The sequence below is a fragment of the Gracilinanus agilis genome, chromosome 1 (assembly GCF_016433145.1).
Source record: "Gracilinanus agilis isolate LMUSP501 chromosome 1, AgileGrace, whole genome shotgun sequence".
Classification (NCBI taxonomy): Eukaryota; Metazoa; Chordata; class Mammalia; order Didelphimorphia; family Didelphidae; genus Gracilinanus; species Gracilinanus agilis.
In genome coordinates, this window is record NC_058130.1 from 363,521,679 (window position 1) to 363,542,147 (window position 20,469).

The 20,469-nt window shown below is 33.8% G+C and overlaps 1 protein-coding gene across 5 annotated transcripts in view; it reads right to left on the minus strand.

The window, feature by feature from the left end:
• The window catches only part of DDX4 (DEAD-box helicase 4), a 68,288-nt gene that overhangs the window by 40,735 nt on the left and 7,084 nt on the right, over positions 1-20,469 (minus strand). For 2 of the 5 annotated variants that reach the window (XM_044657731.1, XM_044657735.1), the window contains 4 exons: positions 18,433-18,510; positions 16,900-16,980; positions 14,349-14,399; positions 11,796-11,852 (listed from right to left, as the gene is read on the minus strand). In XM_044657731.1, the coding sequence (XP_044513666.1) occupies positions 11,796-11,852; positions 14,349-14,399; positions 16,900-16,980; positions 18,433-18,510 (267 nt within the window). Of the gene's footprint in view, positions 1-11,795; positions 11,853-14,348; positions 14,400-16,899; positions 16,981-18,428; positions 18,511-20,469 lie in introns of all 5 variants that reach the window. The other 3 variants (XM_044657732.1, XM_044657734.1, XM_044657733.1) reach the window with 3 other exon arrangements.

Genomic DNA, 20,469 nt, shown 5'->3' on the forward strand with positions numbered 1-20,469 from the left:
CAAAAGCCATGCAACATCTTCCAGGATTTTATACTCTACTGACCCATTTCTCAAGGAAGAATGTCACTATTTCATCTTTCAGCTGCCAATCTCGAGCAATGATGTATCCACCTTACTTTTGTGTAGTACAATATGTCAGAGTACTCAAGATTGCATGGATTCTAGAAACTCCAGAAACTGTCTGTGAGCAAGCCCTCGAGATTGAATAGCATTAACCAGCTTCACAATAATGTCAAGCACAGGTTTCATATCCAAAGCAGATTTACACAGGGCATCTTGAAGTATGATGCAATGTAGAAATATAACATTGTTATCTGGATATTTTTCATTAAAGATCCCAACAAATCCAGATTTTTTCCCTATCATATTTCTCACTCCATTTGTTGTTGTACTACATGTGCAATTTATAGGTACTTTCAAAGTTGAAATTCCTTCCATAAATTCATGAAAAATATCTGACCCTGTTGTAGTTCCCTTCAACGACCTCATGCATACTAGTTCCTCTAATACAGAAGTTTTCGTCAACACCTCTTATAATAGTAACTGTGCAGTATCATTTATATCAGAGCTTTCATCCATAGTAATTGAGCAGAATTTAAATTGGCCAATTTTTGATTCCAACTATGATAATACGTTTTTTATCTATTGCTTTGATTCTAGAAGTCACTGTTTTCTGAGATAAGCTTATTGTTTCAAAATCTTTTCTTTTGTCAGGACTTAAAATATTGCAAACTTTGAGCACAGTGTTTAACAAACTCTCCATCATAGAAAGTTTTGTTACTTTTAGCAATATTGTATGCTACAACATAACTTGCATGTGTAGCTGCTTGCTGAGAACTTTTTCCTTTCTTAAAAATACTTTGCTGGCCTGATAGTTTTTTGCATAGATCTTTTTTTTGTTTGTTTTCTTTCCTCTTTGGTCATGGCTCTAACCTTGACATCATTGTACTTAGAGTTGAAGTGACGTGAAATGTCATATTCTTGGTAGACTACTACAGTTTTGTTGCAGATGAGACATAGTGGTTTATCCCTAAAAACTGTGAAAAAGTACTTCCAAGTCCATTCATCTTTGAAAACATGGCACTCAGAATCAACTTTATGTTTCTTAGATAACATCTTAGGGCTAAAATTTTTCACAATATGAAGAGTAAAACTAGCAAAACAACAACGCTAAGACAGGTCTGAATCAAGAAATGTGTTTCAATATCTAGCCACAGTGGAGGGGGTAGCTACTGGGAGGAGGCTCCATTGATCTGGGACAGAGGCAGCAGCGGCAGCAGCAGCCCCTAGAACCCCAGAAGTCACAGCGCACAGCAGATGCTAGGGAAAATGTGGAAAACTAGAGAGCAGGGTTTCCAGCTGACCTGGGCTCAGAAGTCCTAGGCTGTGAGGGAGGAAGAAAAGGGTTATGATTTGCAATCCCCCAAGGCCAAGGGGAGGAGAGTCCAATTCCCTACCTGGAAGTTGGGATTTTAAAGAAGTTAAAGAAACTGGCTTAAGTCCCCCTTCCAGCTTCCACCCTGCCCACCCTCCTAAGTAATAGCTAAATCTCTTTTGTGATTTTACCCACTCTCCTTGCCCCTCCCAGTTGCCAGTTTTACTCTTCCCTACAAAGTTGCCAGCAGCCAGTCTCTCACTCTCAATGTAACATTCCAATATCTAGGATAAGTCAATAAATTTGTATGTCATCACTGATATAAAACGAAAGAGAGGAAAAAAGAGTAAAATATTTATTTTTCTTATAGCCTGTATTCTTTTTTATTCATCAGATTAGGAATAATGTCACGCGAGCCAAATAGAACATTTCAGGGGGCCACATCTGGCCCACAGGCTGTAGTTTGCCCATGACTGAAATAGACCATTTCAGTTACATAAAATTAAAAAGATTTTGTAAAAACAAATCAATGCAGTTAAAATTAGATGGTAGTCAACTGAAGAAAAAAAGATTTGTCAAACTTCTATGATAAAGGTTAGCCAAGATATACAGAAATAATATAAATATATAATTTCTATTCCACAACAGATAATGGTCAAAAGAAAAGCAGTTTTCTTAAGAAATGTAAGCTATCAACAGCCATATTAAAAATATTCTAAATCATCAATAACAAGAGAAGTATAATTTAAAACGCTGGGGGTTTATCTCACATCCATCAAACTAGCAAAAACAAAAAAGAAAACAATTCACGAAGAGACCTATAATTTTGGCAAATCATTGAAATAGTATGGTTCTTCAATCATGTTCAACCTTTTAAGATCTTAAGGTCCACAGCACACCAATACTGTTTGTGGAATTTTCTTAGCAAAGACACTAGAGTGGTCTGACATTTCCTTCTCCAAAGGATTAAAGCAAACTGAAGTTAAGTGGCTTGCCCAGGGTCACACATTTGGTAAGAGGTTGAAACAAGATCTCTATTCAGGTCTTCCTGGTTCAAGGTCAGAGGATTTGAATGCAGGTCTTCCTGACTCCAGGCCTAGCACTCTATCAACTGAGCCATCTAGCAGCCTCCAAGCCACCTTAACTGCCTCCTTTCAGGAAAGGAATTCAGAACTCTTCCTGCAAATCCACTACACGAAACATAATAATACCACTACTAGGCATATATATACCCCCAAAGGGTCAAAGATAACCTAACAAAGATAAGAATTTATTGTTATAGTAAAGAATCGGAAACAAAAGAAGTATGAATTGGGAAACAGCAAAACAAATTATAGTATATGAATGTAATAGAAAACTATTGGCATAAGAAATGACAAATGGAAAAGATAAGAAATCTTATATGAACTGATACAGAATGAAGTATCCAAAATAACAACATATACAATATTGTAAAGACAATGACTTTGATAAACTGAACAATTTAGTAATTGGGAATGACTGCATAAGACTATTGATGAAGCATGCTTCCACTTCTTGGCAAATGGGTAGTATAAACTTTAGGTACAAAATGAAATAAAGCATTTTTGAACACAACCAATGTGTGAAGAATTTCTTCTGACTAATTATTTGTTACAAGGTATTCCTTTAATTGAGGAGAGAGGAATAGAATAGGAAAGGAAAAATGAGGCTTAAAGAGACTGTAACAGACATACACACAAGTCCAACATTCTAGCCACTTCACCAACTAGCTGTCATATACTAACTTAAAATTTAGAAAAGGAAATGACAAACCACTCCAGTATCTTTGCCAAGAAAACCTCAGACAGTTTTGGCATGCTAAGGTTCAAAAGATCACAAAGAATTGGACCCAAATGAACCAACAAACAACAACTTAAAAGTTATCAATAATATTGTTCAACATCTTCATGTGAATTTTCTAACCATTTTAAATTTGTCCTTATTTAGAGTAATTATAATAATTTTATATACTACCTCTGGCTCTGCTTTGTTCACTCTATCACCTAACTGACTTCTTTCCATATTTCTCTAAAAACTTCATATTTATCATTTCTTATGGTACAGTAATATTTCATTATATCCACCTATCATAATTAATTCAGGTATACCTCCTCTCTTATCCCAGTTACCAAATTTTTCCTGTCATAAATAGTACTATGAACATTTTTATACCAATCTTTTCTTGTCTTCAGTGATCTCCTTGATCTATAAATCCAATTTACTTACTGGGTCAAACAATACAAAGAATTTTTTAGTTTTTAATCTAATTTCAAAAAGGATGAATTAATTCAGTTTTACCTGTAGTATATTTACATGTCTATTTTCCAAAATCTCCACAAATACGTTTTTTGCTTTTGCCACATTTGCCAAGAGCAAACCTATAAAGGTATCACAATATACATTTTTTTGATGATCAGCAATTTAAGCTCTTTTTAGATAGCTGATAGTTCATTTCTGCTTTTGAAAACAATTTGTGTGTATCCTATGACTAATAATGATTCAATTTTAAAGATTTGTTAATTTCCTAAAGATTGAAGATGTCAATTTTTCTTGAGGGCTGCTTTTGTGCAAAGATGCTCACCAGTCTCTATTTCTTCATCTAATTCTAGTCACTCTGATTTTAATATCATCAGAAATCATTTATAACCGATTTAGTCTTTTTAACATACTCTTATGTTACGGCTAGTTACAAACTTATCCCTTATCTAGAACTGTAAGATATCATCTGCATGCTCCTCTATAATGGTGAAAGTTTTCATGTTAATCATTTCATTTAACCATATGAAATTTATTGTGGTACATAATGTTGCTATAAAGCCACTTTCCACCAAATCATTACACAAAAAATGTTGAATTTAGTTATTTCCCAACATTTTATGTTCTTGAGTTAGCCAAAGAACAGACTATTATAGATGATTGATTTGGCACAGACCCAATGCCACTAATCAACTTTTTTCTTCTTTTTCCGATACAGAGAGTTTTGCTAATTTGGAATTTAATGACAAATCACTTTTGTTCATACTTTTTTTTACTTTTTTTGAAAACAATCCTTTTGTTCTTCCCTATAAACATTATTACTTAATTCTAATTTAAATGTAATGTAATCTTTACTATACTGGCAGAGCCAAAACGATATTCTATGTCTATTACCATCTTTTTATAATTTCTCAGAAAAATGTTTAGTAGTCATGCTTAGACAAGTCTTATGTCTTTTCTAATAATTCCCAGATATTAAAAAGCTTATTTTCCGTATTTCTATGCTGCTTCTTCCTGGTTTTTATTAGAAACATACAGAAATGCTGATAGTTTTTGTGTTTTTATGTTTTACATCATGCTTATTTGCTGAGACAACTCATTTTTCATTTTTTCCCTTAATCTTTCTATGCTTAAGGAAACCTCATCACTCAAATGATGATAATCTTGTATCTTTTTTGCTAAAGCTTACACCATAATTTCTTTTTCCTTTTGTATTGTGAATTGGAATTTCTTGTTACAAGCCAAATAATGTAAGGTGGACATTCTTCTTTTAGTACTAATCGTTTCATTTTTCAATTCAGCCCTCAGAAGGTGAGCATGCAACTATTCCTAAAAACAGAAATCTAACTTTACTGTTTTACTACTCAGATGTTCAGTGTTTCTTTATTGCCTCTCACATAAACCACAGAATCCAAACAATATTATAAGTAGCACATTTAACAATAATACTGGCCTTAGAGATTCAGAAAGACCTGGCCTTCAAACTCAGCCTCAGACACTAATTGATTTAACTTTAGCTTCATCTGGAGAATGAGAATAACTGAACCCAATGGCCTCTAAAATCTCTTTCAGCTCCAAGTCCATTATCCTTCCAATAAGGCTTTCCATCTACTTTTGCAATATGATTTCATTGCTTTTTTTCATGCATACCTCATTTTATTCAAATTATTCAACAGAAGCTGTTCATGACAAATAGTACCTCATCTACTCCTTCCATGTCTTTGCAAAGGCTGCCTCCATATCTGGAATACATGAACTTCTTCATCTCTGTATCTTAAGATCCCTACTTTAAACGACCATCTGCCTTTTGACCCAGCCATAGCAAACACTACTTGGTTTATACCCCAGAGAGATAATAAGGAAAAAGACTTGTATAAAAGTATTTATAGCCGCTCCCTTTATGGTGGCAAAAAATTGGAAAATGAGAGAATGTCCTTCAATTGGGGAATGGCTGAACAAATTGTGGTTATCTATTGGTGATGGAATACTATTGTACTCAAAGGAATAAAGAACTGGAGGAATTCTATGTGAACTGGAATAACCTCCAGGAATTGATGCAGAGTGAAAGGAGCAGATCCAGGAGAGCATTGTACACAGAGACTGATACACTGTGGTACAATCGAACATAACGGACTTCTCTACTAGCAACAATGCAAGAATCCGGAGCAAGACGGAGGGACTTATGAGAAAGAAAACTAGCCACATTCAGAGGAAGAACTGTGGGAGGAGAAACACAGAAGAAAAACAACTGCTTCAACACATGGGCTGATGGGGATAGTATTGGGGATGTAGACACTAAACCAGGGGTCGGCAACGTATGGCTCTTTCTGCAGGAGCCATAAAGTCAATTTTTTTTCAGGCGCTGTTACAGGAGCATGCACTGTGAGCACCGTATGGCTCTCACGAAATTACATTTTAAAAAATGTGGCATTTATGGCTCTCACTGCCAAAAAGGTTGTCAACCCCTGCACTAAACGATAACTCTAGTCCAATTATCAATAATATGGAATTAGGCCTTGATCAATGATACATGTAAAACCCAGTGGAATTGTGCGTTGGCTAAGTGGGGTTAGGGGGTTTGGGGGAGAGGGAAAGAACATGAAACATGTAACTATGGGAAAATATCCAAAATAAAAATTAAAAAAATAAAATAAAACAATATGATATCAAAAAAAAAAATTAAGATCCCTAGCTTCCTCCAAAAAAAAAAAAGACCAGGTGCCACTTTACATGAGATTCTAAAACCCTGTAATTAGTGTCCTCTATTTACATATCTTTTTACATGTTGAGCTCTTTGGTAAAATGTAAGCTCTAAAATAGCAAACACTTCCATTATTTTTTTTTCCCCTATGGAATTTATTTATTTTTTATTTTTTATTTTTTTTATTTTTTTTAACATTTATTAATATACATTTTTAACATGGTTGCCTGATTCATACTCCTCTTATCCCCTTCACCCCCCCCCATTATTTTTTTAAGTCCAGTGTCAAGAACATAAACGCTTAGTAAACATCTATCCATTGAATTAAATTATTGACAAAGCTGTCAGTGTTTCTCCATTACAAAGAATGTTAGCTCTTAATTTTAAATGGTTCTGCTAATATTCAGTCTTTTTATTCCACTGCCTCATTGTGTTAATATGACAGTGTTTTATTTCAAAGACTTTTTCCTCTATTAAGAGTTATTTTAATCGCTGGTGACTGTGCTAATTGTTATACTAATATTGAACTATCCTTACATTTCTGGCATCAATAAAACTTTGTAATGAATTTCTAGAAACCCTTTAAATTCTATTTAATATATTTACATCAAAGCTAATGATCTATAAACGGTATTCTTCTATAATTGTTATTCTTACTTTATTCATTTCTTTCTTGGCAACCAAGTCCATGTTTGTCTCTCAGAAAAATGTGGCATAATGCTGACTTTTCCCATTTTAAATAAAAGCCCAATGTTGCTTAAGAATTAGTTGCTCCTTAAAAAATTTACAAAATTCACTTAAAAACGTTCTACATAATGGAGTGTTCCTATGGGAACTGATTTATGGTTTGGTTCAATTTCTCTGAAATCAGGTGGTTTATATATTTTCTATTCATTTCTTTTAGTATTCATCCATTTTTGTTTTAGGTTTTTACTTTTGTTATACAATTTGGCATATAAATTTCTATTAACTACTTGAGCAATAATTTCTCTTTATTCACTTTTAAATTTCCTTTTATTTAAAAAAACAAATTAGCAATTGATCCATTTTGGTATATTTCAAAATACTAGCTTCTTTATTACTATCCAACTGTTTATTTTTAATTCTGTTTCTTATCTCTTGCCCAACTTCCTATTGTGTTAGTTTAAGTATTGGTTTTCCACTCCTTAAACTGCATGCTCAATTTATTATCGTTTTTTGTTACATATTCAAGGACTTAAAATTATCCTACAAGATTATTTTATCAATATCCCATAAATCTCATTAATTTTTTTTGTTTCTATGGTCTGATCTCCAATATCCATTTTTTAGGTTCCATTAAAGACTATAGTTTTGGGGGGCAGCTCAGGAGATTGAAAGTAAGGCCTAAAGATGGGATGTCGTGGGTTCAAATCTGACCTCAGACATTTCTTAGCTATGTGATCCTGGGCAAGTCACTTGGCTCCCACTGTTTAATCCTTACCCCGTCTTTTGCCTTGGAACCAAAACACAGTGATGTTTCTAACACAGAAGGTAAAGGTTTAAACTTATAAACTTTTAAAACTTAAGTGTTTTGTTCAAACATTTCCTTTATTGATTAAAATTTTGTTTTAATTTGTAAAGGAGATATTTAATATTCTAGTCTTTCTGTATATGAGTTCTTTTTACCCTGGCCAAATGGTCAATTCTTGTTAAATGCCCATGGGAACCTGAAAACTACATACTAAGATTTTCAGAAGTCTCCATTCATTGATCAAATAGTTTTCCCAACATTTTGGGCAAGTCTGTAATTTTGCCTTTTAAATGTAATCTTTCTTTTGAATTCATTAAGCTTTACCAGAGGAACATAAAAGTAACCTAGAATTGGTTTTATCATCTAGGTCTCTTTACATATCAGTTAGCTACTTCTTTAATACAATGAGTGCTATTTGGTACCTCTAGTAATATATAGCTTTCCCATTTGTCTCTTCTTGTCTATTATTATTACTCTGATTTTTTTTAATTTAGCTAAACCATGATAGTCTTTTTGCTATTCTGGTCATTTAAATCTGCATCAATCTCTATGTTTTTAATGTATTTATTCTAAGTATCTAAACAATAAACTATCAACAGATAGGTTTTGTTTCCTAATCCATTTTACAATTTGCTTCCATTTTACTAAGGAATTCAATTTACCAACACTAAATCTTATAATTCCATAACTCAGCTTTTCTCCCTTAAATCTAACCTTGCCTCTTTATGTCAGATATTTTGTTCCTTCGTTAACCCAAATATACACACTATATCCTGACCTAATGAAACAGCATTAACTTTTACTTTTTAACAAACCAATATTACTCCCCTGTCCTGACCAGATTCTATTTTTGAGAGAACTTTAGTTTGTTTTGACTCTTTCCTTAGGAAAGTTATCTCTCTCTCTCATCCTCCATAATTCTTTGTTTCATTAACATTTACTTCTAGTATTTCATTTCTAAAATTCATTTTTCCCTAGCTACCTTTATGTTCTTATACTCTTTTCAAGAGATTCTTCCTCAAAAATCTTGGCATGATTTGGTAATGACCCTTCTACAAGGTGAGAAAATCTACAATAGACTTATCACCTCCTTACAGCACATTAATAGGGAGTCATCTATTACTTCTTACTTGCATTCAATTCCAGACTACCCAACAGCTTCAGTTGCTTGGTCAATCAATGTGCACATCAAAGCCTTTTCCCTGTTCTAGAATTCACAACAAGGATAAATTAAATGTTCTTTTCATTTTAGAGCCATCTACATCTCATGATGGACCACTATGGTTATACAAGACAGGTAATTTTGGTGATACAGCTCAATTTCCCTTGCATCACACATTCCAGTCTCTTATATTCCTCACCCTTGTTGCTTGGTCTCACACAATCTGAATTGGTGTTTTTTTATGTAAACTGGCTCCTGTCTGCTTACATGATTATTTGATCTGAAGCTTTAGAACTTAATTACATTTCTAGGAGAGTTAGATTTCAGTTTCCTCTTGCTCTGTCTGGTCAAATCTACAGATTGTATTCTGACCTCCATTTCCCATGCTTTTGGACAATGTTTTATTTTTACAAAAAAGTTTCCTGAAAATTCTTGCAACATCTCATTCAGGATTACTTTGCGATTATGATATTCCTTTTGCCTCTTCCAAAATAGCACACTACCAACATAACCTATAAATTCTTTTACCTCTAGACCAGTGGTTCCCAAACTTTTTTGGACTACTGCTCCCTTTCCAGAAAAAAATATTACTTAGCGCCCCCTGTCACATACTATCACCGCTCCCAAATGGACCTGTGGCCATCACCACCCCCCTGGATCGCTGCAGCACCCACTTTGGGAATCACTGCTCTAGACTAATCTCTATAATACACTGTGAAATCAACCTTAATACTATAGAGGAAGTCCAGCTAATTCAGAATGTGATATATTCTCTAGTTTAAGTTTGTAAAAAGAAAATACTATTTCAAAACACATACATCCTGAGCCCTGAGCTTGACTATGTTCTGCATATAATTATTAGTATAATGTTAAACCAGAGATGTTGGAGTTAAGACAACTCTTACTTCTTTCCTTCATCTCTAAGTGTTCTACAAAAATGGAAGAGATGAGGAAGCCAGTCAAGGATAAAGAGATTTGTTAAATAATATGGTGACCACAAAAGCAGTTCTTGTTCTCTCCTCCAAATCCAGGGTTTCCAATTATGTTTGATACTGAGATTACTTCACAGTGGTTTGAGTTTTAAAATTCCCAGTGATCCCTGTTCCACTAGTGTCTGTCTAGAAAAGTAGAGACAACTGGGTCTGCATCTACGTCTACAAACAAGTTATCTACATACTTTCTGATAGTTATTCTTGATACTAGCTTCATTTAAATAGTGTTATGTTCTTCTAAGAAAGGGGAGATCACGGAAAGGAGAATGAAAGATAAAAGGGCATAAATAAGCACAGTACTGCCAGTCACCAGACATTATAAGTCAAAGTCTAGTATCTTCAAGTTCCAGCTTATCATATATATCTCAATCATATAAATCTGCTTTTCTTCAAACCAGTCAAGTTAAGGATTATGGATCTTATTTCCTACAGCTGATGATACTCATGTAGGGTCATTTATAGACGGTTAAATAACAACAATAACAAGAAAAATAATTACAACATATAACATATAGCACTATTTACCAGGCAATTATTATCTCATTCAATCCTCATAACAACCCTGAGAGGTAGATGCTATTACTATTTCCATTTATAGATGAGGAAACTGAGGCAAACAGATGACTTGCCCAGAGTCCCACAGCTAGAACGTGTCTAAGGCTGGATTTGAACTTGGGTCTTCCAACATTAGACGTCTCAGTTTCTATGGTAGCCATGTTCAAATAAATGGACACTCGAAACTACTGATTTTAAGTTCAGTGAGATTATACCAATATCCTTCATAGTTTTTAAGAATGAAGAACTCTGATAAAGGGATAGGCTAGAAGAGAAGAGCATCTTTATCCACAGGTCATATCTCATGTTTTACAGAGAAAAAAACTCTGTGCATCCAAGTTATCTTTAGGATAAGACCCAAGCACTAACAAGTTTAAAGAATAGCTGCTATTAAACTACCAGTTAAATGTGAAGGCAAAAAACATGAAAAATCTGTGCTCCTAGAGAAGGCAACTCAAATCCGAGCTTAGATAGTTACTGGTTATATAACTGGTGGCTAAAGAGCCAGGCCTAGAGACAGGAGGCTATGGGTTCAATTCTGGATTCAGAAACTTCCTAGCCACGTGACTCTAGGCAAGTCACTTAACCCTCATTGCTTAGTCCTTACCACTCTTCTGCCTTGGAACCAATACCAATACAGAACCAAGTATTGATTCTAAGATAATAGGTAAGGATCTTTTTTTTTTAAAAAACCTATATAAATATTACTGCAGCTATCAATACAACTATCTTCTTACCAGATCATAAAGATGTCGTAATTCTACATATTCCTCATTATGGGGACTAAAAAATGTATTGGTTGAATATGGTGAATAACTGCTGATCATTAGCAGAAAATAATTTATCTAGTCTATCACTCATCCTCAGAGGCCAGGTTAACTTCAGCTTACCTGACAAAAACTCAGATAATCCACAGCCTAGAGTTGGTAAAAATACTGCCAACACCTAAGTACTAATATTCCAGTAAATTCAGAAGCAGAAAGGCACTTCCTAAATATGGCCAAAGGCATATTGTTTTCTTGCAAAGGTTTTCTTCCACCACTAAAATTTGTTTTGGCCTCTTCTTCTAGAAGCAAAGTTCTGCTATAATTTCTCTCTAGTCTTTAATTAAGAGTAAACATGCACCTAAGGGGATTTTTAGGCTTTTTGTGTTTGAAAAGTAAAATTTCTCTCACCTAGAATGAGTTCAGTGGTACACCACCACACTTATTAAAATGTGATTAAATATAAAATATACTTACCACCTCTCCTGGCAAATCCTCTGCTTCTTGTCTGATTATCTTCATAATCATTAGATTCTTAAATGACAAATGAATATATCATAGTTAAGCAAAACATCCAAAAGAAATCCAGCTTTAGAATGGAATTGTCTTTCCATTGTCTGTGATCTAATCCTATCGCAGCCTTAATGTTTTCAATATAGTCTTGTCTATGCTTTTCCACCATGAATTTTTTTCTAATATTTAAGAACACTGTCCTGGTGTTTCAAATCTATACCAATTTTCCCAATAATCTTTTGGAATAGGAAAAAGGATTAACCAGCAGAAAACAAGATGACATAGATGATCCTTGGGAGGTATTTCATTCTACTGTTAGTTTTTCACCCACCATAATTACAACATTAATTATGATCAATCAATTTAAAGTTCAACTACTTTCTTCTCACAACACGCTTTTGACAAATTCAAAAAAAAATAATCAGCATAATTTGTTATCACTGGGGCAAGGAATCCTTCATTGTTAGGGCTAAAAACACAGGTAAATTAATAGTCTTGCTGCTGACTTTTACTGGGGTTTTTCTTGAGTAATAACCAGACTTCCAAAAGGATCCAAGATTTTGGTTTTATATGAATATTCCCTAACAACAATTACCAATATAGGAATATGTTTTGCATGATTATACATGTATAACTCACATCAAATGTCTTACTATAGCCAAGAGTAGAGATAGTAAAGATAGAAGAGAAAAGCACAAGTAAGATCTTCCATTTTGGAAAACGTATGTTGAAAATTGTTACTACATGTAATTAGGAAAATAAAATATTAAAATAAGAAAAGTTTTCCTCAAAAAAATGTACCCTGAAGAAATAATCCAATGGAGTGACAGTTCACTACTAGCAGAGTGAACGACAATGGATGGAATTAAGGAATAGTAGGTTAGACTGGAGCAAGAGAAAAATGACTAAGGAAAGAACTATAACAGAGATTAAGAAAGGAAAATAAAGTAACATCCACAGTCCAAGATTAGCATGGATTGAGCTAAATAATTAGGTCCATAGGAAAAATCTTCTAGCTTGAGGCCTAAACTTCCTCATTAGTGTGCCACTAAGGATCAAAACAATTCTAACTGTACATTTAATTTCTGATTTAAAAAAGGCTTAGAAGGAAAACAAAAGGGAATGAATATAAGAAACTAAGTGTCTTGGAGAAAGAAGTATTAATCTCATATTAATTCTATATTAGTCATTTAAGAACATGTGGATCATGAAAAATCATGCTTGTCTACAAAAATTACTAATTAGCACTCTTGAATAGAAAAGTTCCTGAGTCCAAGATACTGAGAAAATTTGAACTTTTATAAAAAGTGGCTCAGGGGTCATATAACAGAAATAAATGAATCAAAATGTGGCATCATAAATCCATAAGGAACATAGATAAAAAAATGTTTAAAAATTAGAAGAAAAAAATTATTAAAACTCTTCCACAGGGGCAGCTGGGTAGCTGAGTGGATTGAGAGCCAGACCTAGAGATGGGAGGTCCTAGGTTCAAATCCGGTCTCAGACACTCCCCAGCTGTGTGACCCTGGGCAAGTCACTTGACCCCCATTGCCCACCCTTACCACTCTTCCACCAAGGAGCCAATACACAGAACTTAAGGGTTAGGGGGAGGGGGGAAACTCTTCCCAAATGGCCCAAATGTCAACTCTCTATTCCAAATGCATTATTTTTACATATATTGCCACAGGTTAAGAAGATCAAGTCTCAGCCATGCTTCCTGGCTTCTCTAAGTAAGTCACCCTTCTATAGTCATTCTTTCATGAATTTCTCCCTATTTCGAGCTATTTTTACACACCAAATCCAAAAACCTGGGTATGACAGAAATGTTACAAAAGTCTTTGTAATTTTCAGTATTAGTAATCTTATAGATGGTGATCATTTTCCATGATGTATGTGCTCTTCAATAATTAACACAAGGTCAATCTGAAACGAACAGATTTCTAAACATCAAAGTGGGGGGGGGTGGTATTAATGCCTAGTCTCATTTTGGTACAACATATTGAAAGGGTTGTGTCTATAGATTACTTTAATGATCATAAATTCAGAAGGGATGGAGAGAGTTACTTAGGCCAGCCCCATCATTTTTATAGCTAAGGAAGTCCAGAAAAGTGAATAACTCACATTTTAAAATAGAATTTTCAGCTTGCAAAGCTCTTGCAACTATCCTTTGATTGAGGTGACAAAAGTAATGTTAAAAATAGATTCTATTGACTTGCTCAGAGGCACACTACTAAGGATCAGAAGTAAAATGTGAAATCAGGTCTATTTCCAATCCAGCACTGCTTTACCTATGTACTGATCTTCTATGATATAATATATAATCATAAACTTTTCCATAATGATATTCCTGAGTTCCAAGGCAAAAAAAAAAGTAACTTCAAACTCAATTTTTAAAATTATCTCAGTAAAAGTCAACTGGAATAGACAGTTATACTTAGTCAAATCTTAATTTCTTTTCCATTTATAACCTAAATGGCACACAATAGGATCTATTCACAACCATAAGATTTAATTTACCTCTCCAAAAGCTAGAGCTATCACCTTCTTCAAATTTGCTACTTGAAAAACCTAGGGAATAATATGAAAATATACAAATTTGTTAGAATACTTATTTGGTCCACTGTTTTGTTAATAAATGCTCAAAACACAATACTTCTGGGGATAATAAGCACAATTGCAACTACATGAGCTATAGATAAAAAGATTCAAGGTAACAGTGATATAATTATATATTTTATGCAATTTGCACATAAAGTGCTTCTCAAAAAGTTTCCTTTTAGATATACTAATCTTTTCTCCCTAAACAAACTTTTTTGTAGGAAAAGTGAGATAATTATAACAAAATACAAAATTAGCACAATCTGAACATATATTTACTGATCACAGTTTACTTTAACACACACATACACACACTCTTTCACTGTCTCTCTCTCAGGACAGAATAGTCAGTTCTGCTTTAACATTTTTGGAAACTGTGAATTTGTCTATTTGACAAAAACCGCTGGAAAAAAATGGGAAAAGATTCACATCCTATACCCAGATAAGGTCAAAAATGGACACGATTTAGAAATAAAGGGTACTATCATTAGCAAATTGGAAGAACATAGATTAGGCTGTAAAACCTATGGATAAGAAGAATTTAAGATCAAACAAGCTTAATAAAATGGAAAATGGAAAACTTTTATTATATTATGCCAAAAAGTTTTTGTCCAAACAAAACTAACGCAAACAAGATTAGAAGAAAAAGAGAAAGCTGGGGAAATTTTTTTTACAGCAAGTATCTCTGATAAAGGTCTTATTTCTCAAATGTATAGAAAATTGAGGCAAACTTATAAAAATACAAATTATCCCCCAATTGATATGAATAGGTCAATGGATAAACAGGCAAGTTGCCCAATAAGATTTAAAACTATGCAGTACCCTTTGATCCAGCTAATACCATTTCTGGGACTATATGCCAAAGAGATTTTTAAAAGGAGGTAAAGATAAAAAGGGATAGGACCTGTTTGGGCAAAAATATTTATAGCAGCTTTTTGTGGTGGCGAAGAATTAGAAACTGAGAGGTTATCCTTCAATCAGGGAATGGTTAAACAAATTGTGATATATGATTGTAAAGGAATACTTCTGAGCTATGAGAAATGATGTGAAGGATTTTTTTTTAAACCTGAAAAAAGCTATATGAACTGATGCAAAATGAAGTGAGAATAACCAGGAGAACGTCGTATACAGTAATAGCAATATTATATAATGAATATTTATAAACTTAGCTCTTCCTAGTATTACAGTGATCCAAGAAAATCCTCAAGCACTCAAGATGAAAAATGTCATCTGCCTCTAGAGAAAAAACTGATGGAGTCTGAATGTAGACCAAGACATACTTTATTTACTTTATTTCTTTACTTTTCTTTTGTTTATTCAAGTTCTCTTTACAAAAGAATTAATACGGAAGATGTTTTGTACAATTACACATATAAAATCAATATCAGATTGCTTGTCATTTTGGGAGGAGGAAAGAAGGAAAAATTAGCTTAAACTCCTTAAAAAAGATTAAAAATTATTTTTCTCATGTAATTGAGTTAAAATATAGAAATATGCATGCTCAGGAGTGTTTTTTAAAAGTGAATTTGTTCCAATTGATACATAACACTTTGAGTTTAACAACAATTCTGTTTCTATTTATGTTCAATTTTGTCTTCAAGAAACATTAGGTGAACTCCGAAAACTACACTACTCCACAATAACTCACAAACTGCACCTTTTGATACCCATTTTCACAAGCAAACTTCAAAAAGCAAATTGTCAAGGTAAAATGCCATATTTATTATGTATCTTCTAGGACACTAAGAGTTGTGAGCTGAGGAAATCTAGTCTACCCCTTACTCCACCTTCTACCATGGCTGAGATCTAAAAACTGGAGTGTCAGTCCACTGAGGTCCTACTCTCACCCATAGCAACTTTACTTTGTCAGTTTGAGTTTTGAAGTCCTGTAAGAACCCCAGAGGCTGAGCAATAGCCCAAGACTCTTGACATTACCACTACTTATAGTTAGTAGTCATGTATTTCTTAACAATTTAAAATGTACAAAACTACTAGCATTTTGATTGTGTTCCTACCTTTTTTTCATGTGTAACTGATGAATTTTTGAGTGTTGTGCTCAGGAATCCCATTTTCCCCTTAAGTTCTGTGGGTTTCATTGTACTTCGTATAGCACAATGATTTTTAGGATCATGTGTTATAGCAGACCTTAATGTATATGTTAAGAAACTATTATACTGGGGCAGCTGGGTAGCTCAGTGGATTGAGAGTCAGGCTAGAGACAGGAGGTCCTAGGTTCAAATCCAGCCTCAGACACTTCCCAGCTGTGTGACCCTGGGCAAGTCACTTGACCCCCATTGCCCACCTTTACCACTCTTCCACCAAGGAGCCAATACACAGAAGTTAAAGGTTTAAAAAAAAGAAAAAAAGAAACTATTATACTATAATCTACCGCTATCATCTTACACATTAATAAAATTCTGAGGTAACTATCATCTGTCTAGGAAGTAATTACTTAAGACTAGGTCATTACCTCTATTTCCAAAACCCTTTCCAGCTCCAAATCCACCCATTGTGGATAGATTCTCTCTCTTAGAAGACTGATCACTGGCATCTGCAAAAGTTCAGAAAGAATTAAATCCATAATGTTTAAAAAAAAAATCTCTTGTAAATGACCAGCCAAAAGATAGCATTCTACTAATTTTGAAAAATAAATAAAAATAAAACAAAAGGCTTAGGAATAAATCTAAAAAAAATAACATTAAACCTACTGCTACTGCATAAAAAAAAATTCTTTTTAATGAGCTCTGTAAATACCAATGTGACTGTATAAAGAATTACAGTGAGAGAGTTGGAAGAAATTGCAAAAGTGAGCTATGCCAAATTCTTCCCAAAAATATTAACTTTCTGCAAATACTCTCCCCAACAAGTTAAAGTTACTCAATGACAGAGACCTCATTATACTTCAAAGGAGTCCATTTTCTGTACAGCTATAACTATTGAGTTTTCCGTATACTGAGCCAAAATCTCCCTCTACATAAATTCCACTATTTTTCCTAGTTCTGCATTCAGGAACAAAGTAAAACAGGTCTAATTCTCCTCCCATGAGAAATCCCTCAAATATTTGAAGGTTATTTATTCAGATTAAACATATTCACTTCCTTCAACCAACTTTCATAAAGCATAGCTTTGATTCCCCTCATCACCTTGGTCACATCTCTTTGAACAAATTTCAAAATCAAAAATGCTAAAAAAGAACTAAGGAAAAATAAACTAAACTGCTTAACACTAAAAACAAGACAAGCTAAGATGTATAGTACTTTATTTTCTAAGTACCAACTACATATTGGTAGTAGTTAAAAGGACAAAAGGAATTAATCAAGGACTCCTAAAAACTGCAGTATATTATCAAACTGCTAAGAATTTAGAATGGATTATAAACACATTCTAGTTCAAACACCTGATTTTAAAGATAATAAAACTGAGGCCTACTGAGGTGAACTTGCAGCAAGTGACAAAACTAGGACTTATTCAAATATATCTTTAAAGGGGAAAAATTAATCACTTCACATTTCTATAGCAATTTACAGTTTATGAAATATTTTTACTTTCATTAATTCATTTTTTATCCTCACAACAGGTAAAGTAGGCAGGGTAAGACCTAGAACTGTGTTGATGAAGGTGTGGCATGCATGCCCCACTGTGAGGGGTGAGGGGTGGGGAGGGGGGCAGGTTGCTCCGTGCCTCCTTTCCACAACACCTAAGGACATTTTTCACAAGCTCCACCCAGCAGCCCAATGCAAGCACTTCCTCCCTCCACTGTGTGAAGTAATGCAGGAGTGTTTACAAGCAAAGTTTCACCAACATTGGCCTAAAATTTCTCTAGTATGTCATCCACTATACATTTAGTGAACAACTTATTTCATAAAAGTTTCTTTTAACTAAAGGAAAAAATAATAGTAATTATACAAAAAAAAACATGCATGCAGAGAAAAGCAACCTACTCACTTTATTATTGCTTCTACTACCTATTTGTTCAGCAGTCATTCAAATGTTTGATACATACCTCTATTTCCCAAACTCCGTCCAGAAGCAAATCCACTCCTCATGAATTGATCTCTCCGGTTTGGTACATCACTGATTTCTAAAGCAATTCACATTTGAAGTAAATATAGGGGGAGAAAAATCAAGATCTTACATAAGATATATGTGGATATAGATGTATAATAATATCAATAATTTTAAAAATTTTTTAAAACACCAGTAACCATTTAGAAGGTATCACTTAATAATAAAAAATTAAGAGTATCTAAAATTGAAATGGCTATAATACATTGATAACTACAGAAGTGCCCTCAGATAGGATCCCAAAAATTAGATAGGAAAATCATGTTTTTAAATCAAATTCTCTCTGTATGGCCACATGTATTGTTTAACATAGCAAAAAGCAATTCTAGAATTTCTAGAAAAGTTTATTTCATGTATCCATCCCTTACTTTCCCTCCCATCAATATCCAATGTCCTTTCATCAGAATCCACACCAGTGTATTTCTTTTCTTATAAATTTGGGTGGTTTTTTTCTTTTAAACCCTTACATTCTATCTTAGTAACAACTCTAAGACAGAAGGGCAAAAGGGCTAAGCAAATGGAGTTAAGTAATTTGCCCAGGGTCACATAGCAAGGAAGTATCTGAGCCCAGATTTGAACCCAAGTCCTCCCAACTCCAAGCCTGGTGCTCTATCCACAGTGTCATCTAGCTGTCCCTAAATTTGAGTATTTTATGGCTATATCTATTGAAGCAATCAATCAAAAAAATGTTAGTGCTAACTATGAAAAAGTATTATACCAGGCATAAAAACAAAAGTAAAACACTAAGCTGCCTCAGTGAGCTAACATTTTATCAGAAGAGAGGACATTCCAGGTATGATGGAATGCCAGTGTAAAAGCACAGCAATCAAGTGAGGGAGTGTCATGTATAATAAGGAAGTCAGTTTGACCAGCCCACAGGGTACATAAACAGAAGTAATGAATAATAAAGCACAAAAGGCAGGCTGGGACCAAGTTATAAAGGACTTTAACTAATAGAAAAGTTTACATTTAATTCTAAACATAAGAAAAAACCACAGGAGTTTATAAAAAAAGTGATATGAGCATACTTTAAGAAGATCACTTTGGAAACTGTGTGGAAAGCAGATTGTTGTAGGGAAAGACTTGAAGCAGAGAGACTAACTAGGAAGATGCTGAAATAGTTCAAATTTGAGAGGTGGTTATAAGGACATCAACTAGGATGATGGCTGTGTGAAAGGAGATATATATACAAGATTTGTGAAGGTGGAATTAACAAGGATTGGTAAATAAATGGATATGTGAGATGAAGCAGAGGAATCAAAAGACTGCAAACCTGTGCAGCCAAAAGGAAGGATGGTGATATCCTTGACAGAAACACAGAAGATCAGAACAAAGTTAAGAGGAAAAGAGAATGAAACCGGAACCCATCAACTAGTGAATAATTTAACAAACTGGCACACAGGAATATAATGAAATTTTACTACACTCTAGGACACAACAAATATGGGAAACCCTGTATGAATTGAAGCAGAATGAAAGAACCAGATCAATTTACATTACACCACAATAATAATGTAAGGGAAAACAACTTTTAAAAAACTTCAGATTCAAAGGCCTAATGATAAAACATGCCACCTACCTTCTAAAAGGGAGATGATGGACTCAAGAAGCAATTTAAAACCTACATTTTTAGAAATGGCCAATATAGAACTTGTCTTATAAGGGTTGATTTTCTCTAACAGGTGAGTGGTAAGAAAAGAGGAACTAGGAATTAGGCTAGTCTCCTTCCCCCTAAAAAAGGAACAAAGAACTAGAGCACAAATGGAAGGTCAGAAAAAAAAAAAAGATAAGGAGGACAGCTATGAAAAATTACATCATGAATTATATTTTAGAAAAGAAAAAATTGAACATGACATATTCATGGTTATATATATATACAATTTTTTTGTTTTACATAAATGGAAAAGACCATTTCAAATCTGTAAAATTCAGAATTTAAGAAGCAAAGAGAAAATGAAAAATAAACAAGGATGGA